The sequence below is a fragment of the Cololabis saira genome, chromosome 3 (assembly GCF_033807715.1).
Source record: "Cololabis saira isolate AMF1-May2022 chromosome 3, fColSai1.1, whole genome shotgun sequence".
Lineage (NCBI taxonomy): Eukaryota > Metazoa > Chordata > Actinopteri > Beloniformes > Belonidae > Cololabis > Cololabis saira.
This window is the reverse complement of record NC_084589.1, coordinates 11540340-11552552: the sequence shown is the minus strand read 5'-3', so window position 1 is coordinate 11552552 and position 12213 is coordinate 11540340. Positions and strand designations below refer to the sequence as shown.

General features: G+C 41.3%; 1 protein-coding gene across 1 annotated transcript in view; it reads right to left on the bottom strand.

The window, feature by feature from the left end:
* Window positions 1-12213, bottom strand: part of LOC133440587 (neuroendocrine convertase 1-like) — a 228783-nt gene that overhangs the window by 191981 nt on the left and 24589 nt on the right. Inside the window, exon 3 of the mRNA XM_061717903.1 lies at window positions 1920-2012. Coding sequence (XP_061573887.1) covers window positions 1920-2012 — 93 coding nt within the window. The remainder of the gene's footprint in view (window positions 1-1919; window positions 2013-12213) is intronic.

The window sequence follows — 12213 nt, the reverse complement described above, 5'->3', positions numbered from 1 at the left end:
TGCCTGTCTGTAGGATGCATTCTTAAAAACCTGCTCCCAGAGAAAACTTTTCATGAAGATTAAAAATAAAGTTTTTTGTTTGTTGTCATTTTTCCCCTTTATGTATTTACTACTTAACATTTAAAGTAGGAAAGCTTTAATCAAAGTTTAAATCCTGGCAAAATATCTGTTTTTGATCCACTCTAAAATGTTGGTAGTATAGTATTATTTAGCACCATATTTCCTCTTGTCTAATTATTTTTATTTTTCTAATTTTCCCTGGATGCGTACAAACAGTTACACTCCAAGTACCAGGTGGCAGGATGTCGAGCATCCATGCTCTTCTCTTATATACATTGACTCTTCTCCAGCCGATGAATCCCGAGTTTGGTGCAGCATCACTGAGAGTTAGAAATGAGTATTTACTATGTTTCTCCAACATGACACAAAAAACAACTTTGTTTCAATCACACAGTGTTGTATGGAATGTATGAGGCAGTAATTGGTGAATATGAAAGCGAACCCACCCCCCGCCCTTGCTAAGAAAAATTACAGCGTGATCCAAAGAAAAAAAAAAGAACAGCCGACAGGTTTGTGCATGCAGACGCGTGCTGAGGTGGGTGGGTGGGGAACAGCTAAGGATTTGGCAGATGGCTTGCTAGAGTAGCTGAAACACTGTAATTTGCTTGACAGCACATAACCCAACATACTGTACGTCTTACATAAACGTAAACTTACAGCAGTAATGAATGCTTTTAATTTAGAAAAATAAAATGCACCGACTGAGACACTTTTTTATCTGAATGGTGTCGTCGTCTCCTTTTCTTTCTTGCAGGAAAGAAAAGGATTTTAATGGATTGGTTGAGTTTTATGACAACCAAGGACCTGTTATCATAAAATAAACTTTAGACGAATATACTGAAGGATGAAAAACAGCAGCTGTTAGGGAAAAGCAATGTCTCGATGTCCAAATGCTCATTATCCTGAAACATTATTCCATTAAATGTTCAAGTCATTATAAAATGTATGACGTTTCAGAAGTGCAAATTTGTTTTCGCCTAAAGTTACAAAAGTAAAAAAGTAATTAAAGTCACAGTTTAATGAAATCATGAAACATACACTGGAAAATGCACACATATAACTTAAATTAATCACAGGCACCCTGAATCGCATAAGAAAAAAGAATTATACTGTGTTCGATTCTTCTTTTACTTTGGGTGTTTTTGCTGGTACGTGCATGCATGTGTCTGCAGAGCGTTTTGAGAGTGACTGAAGGAGAAGTGTTGGGGAAGGGCCAAAGGTCCGGTGCACCCTGGAGAACAGACAGGGCCAAAGCCGCATCCCAAGTCCTTCCTCTCATCCTGCCTCTTTCACCCTGAGCTGTCATGGGATGTCTCCGAGGGTGACGGTTACCCTGGCAACTGAAGCCTGGTCAGGAGGCTGCATTGTGTGCTCAAAGGGTGATGCAGAATGGTTTGTTGAGGGTGGCAGGGGACACAATGTGATAGTGGGAGGAAGAGGCAGATGAGCAACACGAGGAATGTGGAAAACTTTTAACCATTAATCACCACATTGCTATGTCTTTTTTTTTTCCCCCTCCTCTGTATCTTTCACTAATCAACACTAGATCCTGATTAAAACAGCAACACCAGCCAAATCAACTTTCATTTGCATATACATGCTGGGAAAAAATCAGACTTTATGCCAGAGTGTGAATTTCTCATGACATGGCCATGTTAAATACATCAAGCAGTCATGTCTAAGTAGCTGAACACTCTGATTCGCCGTAGTTACAAATCTATTTCCCGCTGCGTTACACAGACAGTGCAAGTCAGACCCCTGCCCACCTCTTCCCCATCCCACCATGTCCTCACATTTAAGGGATTATTTCATTCCACAAAGTGTTTGCTGTATTCACTGAACCAGTTGAAAACACTCACCCCTGCTGCCGCTGCAAGTCTTTCCTCAAAGGCGGTTCTGTTAGAGCGCCCCCTGCTGTCCTTCAACGAGTACGCACCTTCCAGACTGCCAACCTGCCAGCAGGAAAATATAAATCAGGTTAAAAACAGCCAACTCTCACAACATAACGAGTTGCGGGACACACAGCTCAGAGTAATATTTCCTTTGTTGACAGTTTTTCATCTAAGAATGTGTCGAAATAAAATGACCTCTAAACTTCAGGTTAGGATAACACTAGTAGGTGGGGGAGAAAAAAGGGGGCATTTGTATTCATCAATAGAGAGACAACACTGCAGGTATGGGGAGTAAGGGGTCAAAACACATAACGCATTCAAGCCTTAATCACCCATATGACCCCTTTGCACCAACCGATTTTATTATATCCCCTACGGCCATCTGTGTTGTGTGGGTTTTTCTGAGTGAGGTGGGCTGAAATCAAATAGCGCAGAGTTTATCTAACCTTATCCTAGGCTTTTCATTTCCAAGCCTTATAAACTCAATCGTATTGAACGCCTGGGAGAGTTAGAACTAACTAAGTGAAATCTACTCGGCAGCAATTGTGTGCCGGGAGCATGTTGTGTGTCTTGCTGATTCTATCTTCCTTCACTTTCATTCTCTCTATTCTCCGTCCCTGAGGTGCATCAGGGCTGAGACCGCCGAGTAAATTGTCCCAAATTGAGTTCCTTCTTGCCGGCAGATACAGGCCACATCCCCACCATTTAGAGCGAGGGAGAGAGAGAGAGAGAGAGAGAGAGAGAGAGAGAGAGAGAGAGAGAGAGAGAGAGAGAGAATTTTGAATTTTCAAAAACCTTTTATTACATTCTTGTCACATAATACATGATCACTTTGTGCAGAGTACAATCACATTAACAATACAATAAAAAATAAATAGATAAAATTGAGGGTCAAGTCATGCTTTATCCTCCAAGAAATGTGCAAACTGCAATTCATCATTAGCAACCATACACAACACACTATTATAACACCAAATTTCTTCAAAAGCTTCAATATTCATCATGGCCTTATAAAAATGAAAATCAATTAACATGCGAGACCTCACAAGTATTGAAAAGACCATTACTATGTCGTCGCTAGAAGTTTGCTCAATTTTGTTTCTACGACTAACATATATTGCCATTTTTGCTTGACCTAGGAGAAAGTTTATCAGCTGACATTTGAAACGATGTTTCCGCACATATTTAAAACCCAAAATAAAAGTCTCCATTGAAAATGTTTCATTAAAATGATCAAAGAGTGACTGTAGAACCACAAATAATGGTCGTAACCTTACACACTGCATGAAGGAATGAAACACAGTCTCTCTTACAAAACAAAATGGACACTCTTGATCTACAACAGGATTCAACACTGAAACAAAGGCATTAACTGCAATTGCTCCGTGCAGAATCCTCCATTGTAAATCCCCACATCTTTTGGCTAAGGGTGACTTGTATAGTGCTCTCCACTGGGGTCGAACATTTTCCCCCATTTTTAAAACAGTGCACCAGGGTGTTTCCACCCTCTTGTCCAGAGACTTTTTGTTAAAGGACTTCACACACAGTTTATATAAACACTTGCCAGCAGCTGGCTTCTGACCCAAAAGAGACAATTGTTCAAAATGCAAGTACGGACCAGTACAACCTGTCAAATTTGGAGACAATGACAGATTGGGAAAAGGATCATTACAGTCTGAACTGCACAGCCCTCTAAAATAGTCTGCCAACATCTGTAATTGTTCCCTTGTAAGGGAGGCCCGCCATTTCTTAAGTAACTGAGCTACTATTCGAACAGATCTCATCCCCAGTTGACTGGCAACTTGTTCAGCGTTAACAAGATCTGGTCCTGCGAACTTGAGTAAACTCTCTAAAGTAATGACTCCAGACCTAAGAAGGCTATGTGTGACTGCGGGAAGAGACTTTTCAAGAGACATATCTAAAACGGAACCAAAGATTAGGGGCTCCTTTAAAAGCCAATGCAGAGACACTGTGCTTCCTGTGCGTTTCACTGTAAGAAGGGACCAAACTTTAAACAAATTGCGATAAAACACAGGGAGTTTGTTGACGTTCAATCTCCTTGGATCCATCCAAAACAAAGTTCTGTCCAGCCCCAGTCCATCAAAAGTCTGTAAAATGGCACATGCCACAGATTTCCAGCCGGAATCCAGAGGTCCCATAAGAAGACGCTGGACAAACTGCAACCGAAAGGCAGCTGTCCTACTTTGTAGGTGCACAAGTCCATGTCCACCTTCCTCTTTAGGTAGATATAGGATGCTCTGTGGAACCCAGTGAAGCTTATCCCAGAAGAAGTCCACTAGGATTGACTGGATCTTTGACAGCAACTTTGCTGGAGGGTCCACACAAGACAACTGATGCCAAAGGGCAGATGCCACCAAATTATTGATGATAAGAACACGCCCCTTGTAGGATATCTTCTTTAAAAGGAATTTCCATTTATCAAGGCGGCCCTTAACTTTCTCCACCACCCCATCAAAGTTCTTTTGAATAAAAGTTTCATTCCCTAAAAAAACACCAAGATATTTAAAACCACTCCTAGCCCAATGTAAGCCAGCCGGAAGGCTTGGCTCCCCATTTAACCAAGTCCCGACCAGCATAGCTAAACTTTTTGACCAGTTTACTCTTGCTGAGGAAACCACATTAAAATCATCAACAATCTTTAACATAATATTTATGTCCCTTTGATCATTTACAAGTACTGCAACGTCATCTGCATATGCCGACAGTTTAAAAACACTTTCACTCGCTGGAATTCTCACCCCCACCAGTTCTTTCCTCAGCTTCACCAAGAGGGGTTCAATTGCCAAAGTGTATAACATACCTGATAAGGCACAACCTTGTCTGACCCCTCTGTGAACTTTAAAAGGAGCACACAAGTCACCATTAACCTTTAAAATACTCTCGATGTCACAGTACATAACTCTAATCATACCAATAAACTCAGGGCAAAAACCAAAGGCTGCCAGAGCACTCCACAAATAATTGTGCTCAACACGATCGAATGCTTTTTCTTGATCAATGGATACTAAGCCAAATTCCAAATTAAACAGCTTACCAACATCAAAAATGTCCCTGATCAATGAAATGTTGTTTTGAATTAACCTACCTGGCACACAGTAGGACTGGTCAGGATGAACAACCTGCTCCACAACTTTACTCAATCTATTAGCTAATGCCTTAGAGAGCAATTTATATTCAGTACAGAGGATTGACACAGGTCTCCATGATTTTATGTCATTCAAGTCCCCTTTTTTGGGGAGCAAAGTGAGTACTGCCCTTCGGCAGCTCAGTGGCAAACGCCCCCTGGCAAGACTGTCACTGAGAACAGTCAACACATCGTTGCCCACTTCAGACCAAAAGGACTTATAAAAATCCACGGGTAGACCATCCAACCCCGGTGCCTTTCCACCCTCCATACTCTGGAGGGCTCTCTGCAGCTCCTCTAGGGTCAAAGCCCTTCCAAGGAACGCATTCTCGTCTTCGGCCACCTGGGGTAGATCTTCAAAGAATGACTGGCCATCCTTCAGCTGAATATCTGAGTTCTCACTCTTATATAGCTCTTCGTAAAACCTGACTGCTCTCTGACGTATTTCAGCCAGATTGGTCAACAGTGAGCCATCCTCAGAGAGCAGAGAGTGAATGAACCTCTTCTGCCCATTCCTCTGTTCCAAATTAAAAAAGAATTTAGAAGGGGCGTCCATCAACTCCACGCCCTGGAAGCGGGACCTGACCAGTGCTCCCTGTGCCTTTATACCTAGCAAGTCAGCCAATGATTTCTGCTTCACTTTAACACTTGCCGTATAAATTTGATTACCAGTTTGTTCAGCTAAACGCTGGAGTTCAATTATTTCTTTTTCAAGTTCTACCATTGAGCGAGTTATGTCCCTTGTGACACAGAAAGTATATTCCTGACACAGTTGTCTTATTTGTGACTTGCCAAAGTCCCACCACTGTTGCAAAGAGCTAAATGATGGTTTTGTGTTCTTGAAATCCTGCCAAAATAGTCTAAAAACCTTTCTGAAATGGCCATCGGATAACAAATTATTATTAAAATGCCAATAAGAGCTTTTAGATTTTACAGAGCTTAACGAAAGAGAACAAAAAACCAAACTGTGGTCTGAAAAACCAACTGGGATGATCGCACATTTCCTAAACAAACTAAGTTGATGCTTAAAACCATAAAATCTGTCCAGTCTAGCCAAAGTCAAACGGTTATTGTAGGAGTGAACCCAGGTGTATTGCTTCTGTGAACTGTGAAAGTTCCTCCAGACATCAACAAGCTCATTCGCAATCATCAGTTCTATGAGTCTTCTGCGTGAGGGCATGTGTGGCTCTACATGATTTCTGTCCATTGCATTTTCAGTGCAATTAAAATCACCTCCCAAGAGTAAAAAATCTTCAGACTCACAATTGCCTAGAGCATCATTTAATATATTCAAAAAAAGCATTCTATCCACTGGCGTGGTGGGTGCATAAGCACAAAAAAACACAAAGAAATTGTTTTCAAATTGGGCTCTGATTTTTAGAAGTCTGCCCTTGACTAATTCCTCAGTCTGGTAGGAAATAGGAGTAAAGGTCCTAGAGAACAGAATAGCAACACCACCACTATTGGATGTGTTATGACTTAAAATAGACAGGCCATCAAACTCACTTGCCCAGTCAGCAGCAATTGAGTCGTCAGTGTGAGTTTCTTGAGCAAGAAGCACATCAAACCTATTCTTCTTAATCGTTTCAAATAACAAGGCCCTCTTAATTCCTTCCCTGGCCCCATTTAAATTTAAGGAAGCAATTCTGATTTCTCCCGTCATAAGAAGAAAAAAATATAAGAGTTGTGTGCACACCATCATCATAATTCATGTGAAAGATAAACTAGACATCAGACATCACTATTCAACAAGACATTAATTTTGGTCATTATCTTTTTGAGACGGTAGCACTCTGGATTCGTAAAGCAGCCCTCACTCAAAAAAGATCTAGTTTTCGTGAGGAACTGCTCCACATCAGGGAAGTAGTCGTCAATCTGAACATTTCTCATATGTTTTGTTTTTTTCAAGAAGGATCTTATGTCTTCCACACTATAATCGCAACTAGAAAAACCACTCTGACGTAAGCTGCATTTAACACTACAGTCAGAAAAATCACTCTCATATTCATTATCTGTGCCGCTAAGGTCAGCCAAAACATCGTTCTTTTTAGTCCTTTTAGGTCTCTTTCTTTTGGGGGGCATCTTAAAAACAGTTTCCTCTGTATCCATGAGGGAGTCATCCAGAGACGCAAGAACTTGGTCAAAATTGGCCTCAGAGACGCTGCTCTGCGAGTTCTGTATGGATTGACTCTCAGATTCTGCATCTACTGCATCATCTAAGGGAGAACTTTGTTCTGCATGTAGGCCTACTGGCTTATCGGTCGGGTTTACCCCGATAACCTCTTCCCGCAAAAGGGACGCATTATCTGCCCCTACCGACTCGGCTGAGGCAGACGAAGTCCCACTGGTTTCAGCGGGTGCCGCAACAGCAGACGCACCCATCTCGGTAGCCTGCTCAACCACCACAGCTCCATTAGGCGTTGTCCTATTAGTGTTTCCGTGATTTTTTTTCACATCACTAGAATTCTCTTTCTCTTTAGGACACACACGAACAAGGTGCCCTGTTTGCCCACAACCAAAGCACTTCATAACACCTGTTGAAGCATAGATGGCATAACTAAAGTTATCCACCTTCACGTTTAGACTTAGGTCCAAATCATCCTTGTTGTCTTTCAAGACCATGAATACGGAGCGCCTGAATGACACTACATGACTCAGTAAAGGGGATTTGCTTCCAATTGGAATCTTTTTAATTGCGGAAACCAGTTTACCATGCCTTGAAAGGATTTCAACTAAAACCTCATCTTTGATAAAAGGAGGAACATTAGATAAAGTCACTTTCTTTGATGGGGTTGATAGAGGAAGGACAGTATGAAAAATGCCATCAACCACCAAACCCCTTTCAACCAGCTCATTAGCCATATCAACAGTGCACAAAAACATCACAATAGCATTGTTCATGCGGGCCGCTGACAAAATATTGCCATGCCCTACAACTTCTCCTGCTGCCAAACTGCAAACCTCTACACTGGCATTCGATGCTATTTTAACAGCATGACGCCGCGTGAGTTTTTCAAAACTCTCCATACCTGAGCGGCTGCGACCACGCCCGGGAAGCAGACATCCAGGTAAAGCAAGACAAAAAGACAAACAACAAACTCCACGCCAGTATTGCTAACCCAAAAAGAACCAAAGCTTAACACTATAAAGAAATGAAAAAAGATACAAATAAAGAGATAGAAAAGATAGCAAAAAGATAGAAAACAACTGTCCCTGGCACAGCTGCCAACAGTCACACTCACTCAAACGCTCAGCCCCGCCCGCTCACTCCGACATGCTCACAGAGAGAGAGAGAGAGAGAGAGAGAGAGAGAGAGAGAGAGAGAGAGAGAGAGAGAGAGAAAAAAAAAAAACAATCACAGCACACTCGCTTGAAAATTTTGCCTCCTAATTTTTTTGTTACTTGGCTTTTCTTTCCATCCATTCTCCCCATCTCTCCTTCTCTTTCTCTCCAATACTGATTTCCCTGCTGCCTTACTTTCTTCTCCCAACCCATTATTCTTCTGTCTTTCCATCTCTATATCACTCCCTGTGTGTTTTCCCAGTCTTTGTCTGCTACCATAAACGTACATCCGTCTTTTCCTTGCTCAACGTAGCTGCCGCTTTCCCTTTGATGATTTGCCCCTCTCTCCTGCTTGCTCCCTTTCCTTTATCTTTTTCAATCCTTTCTCTCTCTCTCTCAATCCCTTTCACTTTTCTTCTCCTTCTCCCCCAGCAGCAGCAGCAGCAGCAGCAGCCGTTCTCATCACTTTCCCCGCCCTTTTTCCTCTCTCCTTAGTTTCAATCCCTCCTTCACCCTCTCATCCCTCCGTCCTTTTCCTGGCAGTACCTGGTGATATAGTACCTATCAGCGCAGACGTCCTGGGCGGAGGAGTCTGGCTCTGACAATAATCACACACCAGGCTTAGAGCCCTGGCAGCCCAGCTGAGCTGAGCTGAACTGAGCACGCCCGGCTCCCCCGACGCCAGCACACTCCATTTAACTCAGCGGGGGGGCTGCAGGCTGACTGCAGTGGGAATGAAGCATGAGACGGAGACGGGGATGCCCGCGCGTGTTTTCTGGGAATCGTGGTTCTTGGGGGGCTTATGTTGGAGCAGTGACTGAAGACAGATATAGAAATAGGATAAAGGGGGACAGCTGAAACTGGTGCTAGAGAATGAAGAATAGCTTTTGGAGGGAGTGAGTAAGGTTTTATAGTTGAGGGTGTGGGAAGAAAGTCATTTTTGTAAGATGCTCATGTCACTATGAGTTTGGGCTCATATATATGCGCTAAAGTGTCCTGAGCATTACCATCTGTTCACTTTGAGGGTGGTGAGGTCAAGCATAGCCAAACTCAACTGAGGGCTCCATGCGTGACGGAGAAACTGTTGCTTCCGTCCAAATATGGGGATTTTTCAACTTTTGATGCTTTTGATCGCACATGGGGAAAGGACAGTTTCAGAAGACTTATTTCATACCGAGCAGTAATAAATGTTCTTAAAAGAATTTATCAGAACGTCAGCAGCATTTCTAACTTTATACGGTGGAGGTTTTCATTCTTGCACAAGGAGGAAGTTACATACTGAGAGTAATGCAATTGCTAAACTAACATTACATCAGGATTCATGTTATATCTCTGCATAGACAAAGACAGGCCTATGGCCATGCTTTTTCATATTAGTCACCCAATACAATGAAGCTCCAACATATGCCTAACACAAGGCCTCATCATACATGTAGGTGACAAAATAACTGGTTATTCAAACAAGGCACTTACAACATATTAAGTCAAGTATAATTTGGGTCACAAAAAAGTTAAATATATCTAAAACAAATAGAAATTTGCAGAAGGATAAACACCAAACAATAGTAATTGTTCTATGAAATGTGATTCTTTTTAAATGGTAAGACCAAGCCATGTCAGAAGTATCACTCTACAAGCATTAAAACTATGTTGCAGTGCGAGTCCATGATAGCACATTTTTACTTCCTCTTACTAGTCACAGAAAAATTAATTTCAACCTTTCATTAAGCTCTTGAGAAATGTATTTTTTTGCACAGGGGACAGGGTAGTTGGAACCTCAAAAACAACTTTACATTTTGACAAACTAACATTGATCTTTGGTCACACTAGTTAATTTACATGTGATGGCCAAACATTTTAAAACTCTTATTGAATCTGTCTCTGTATTTCCTGATTAATATTTGCTGCATTTGGCAGTATTAATGGCAAAACTTCTCTAGGTGTCCAGAATGTCCAGAATTCCAGGTAGGAATGCAAAGGATTTTCTTGCAAGTATTACAATCTAGGGTTATACCTACATATGTCACTATGTCCAAATAAATGTGAGCTCTTGAAAATGGAGATCGCTTGCTAAATACCGCTGACTAAATGTCATCATTTTGTTAAACTTTTAAAAGAAAAACCTCAAGTCTGCATGATGATCAACGATGAGAGCTTGTTTTTTTTCCCCTCTTCTCTCAAATAAATCCATTGTGATGGTGTATAAAGGCAAAATCAGTCTCCAAAAACATCTACACTGATCTGTGATGGACGTCCAGCTTTTCAGGACTGAGTGTGAGTTATTTAAAGAACAGAACCGCTGCTCTGCGGCTCTCTCCATGGTGCTGATCCTACCTGAAGATGAGGAAATACTGTATTTTAGCAGGTCTCTTGCACACACACCTCTATGAAGACAGTTGCCATTAAGTAATAGTTCTAAGCAGCAGTTAACTGTAGTTTGAGTACTGCAGTGTGGTGGACAGTGCTACAACAAAGTTAAAGCTCAGGAATCAACAAAAGCTTCTTAAGATAATTTTGTTATAAAAGGTGCAAAGCTCACCTCTGCCACACTGTTGACTTGAGCCAAAAACTTGAGCCAAAAACATGATCTTGAACAGTTTTTGATAATAAATTGAACCCAGTCCTCAAAACTGGAATATCCTTTAGAAGCAATAAACTCTCAAATACACATTTTACTCAGTGCATTACATGTCACAAATGTAGCAACTTGACATGACTGACATGTAGCATACACACATGTGGAGAAACTTCCCCTGCACATTAAAATGAGGGAGTAATTTTAATCCAAAACAAAAACAAACACACACATATTCTTGTGCCTTGCCAGAGCGGGGTTCGCGGCAAAACAATATGAGGCCAATCAGGGGACCATTGGTATGGCTCTCCCTCTGCTAATGAAGGCACTTTGAAAAGGTAATCTAATTCACCAGCAGCAATTAAAGCTGGGAGTGCCTTGTCACTATCAATTATCTGCTCCTTCACTCATGTTCTCCTGTGCAGACACTGAGCCCGGCTGACACACAGCACTGGTGGACAAATCAACCCGATCAGCCAGCCAGTCACTGAGAACACTAATCATGAGTGTTCAATGGCACACAAACACACCCGCACACACGGACACGGCGTGCTCCACTCAAACCGAGCAAGATCAACATGAGCTTGAACACCCTGGCTGGACCTCTGAGCCGTCCACTGTATGAAGAGTAACAAATCATGAATAAACTAAATTTTGATCCAAATTATCACCTTAGACATTTACTTGATACATGGACAGAGTTTTCTAAATACTATCCAGTTCAATACTAGAGATTTATTAACTTATATTATCATTAAGTAACTCTGGCAAGACTGTCAGTACATAATGAGCAAGAGTAAGAAAAATTCTCATTAAAAGTTAAAAAGTAAAGAACAACCTGAATTGTCTAAAACTTCAGTTAGATATTAAAAGAAAAAAAAAGATTAAAGAAACAATTATTCTGTTTGTATTTATTAGTTGTTTTTTGTTAGGTCAATTAAGACAACAGTAATGTATTACAGATCATGTTGTTTTGGTTAAGTAATGTTAACGTTTTTTGTCAAGTCTCAGGGACTAATTACAGGGAGTGTCATGTGACTAGAAGCCCGGATATCCGGTGGAAAGCAAGAGAGCTGAAGAAAACCGGTCGCCTTTGTTTAATCCAGCAACATCTGCTTACGTTTTATGCCTTTGATAGCATCGTGGGTATGTATCGATTTGTTTTGTTATAATTTACAATTCTAGAGAATTATTTTTGACATTTTTGAAGTTTAATGTTAAAATTTGATGAATAATTACGGCTCTGATACTGGCCACGT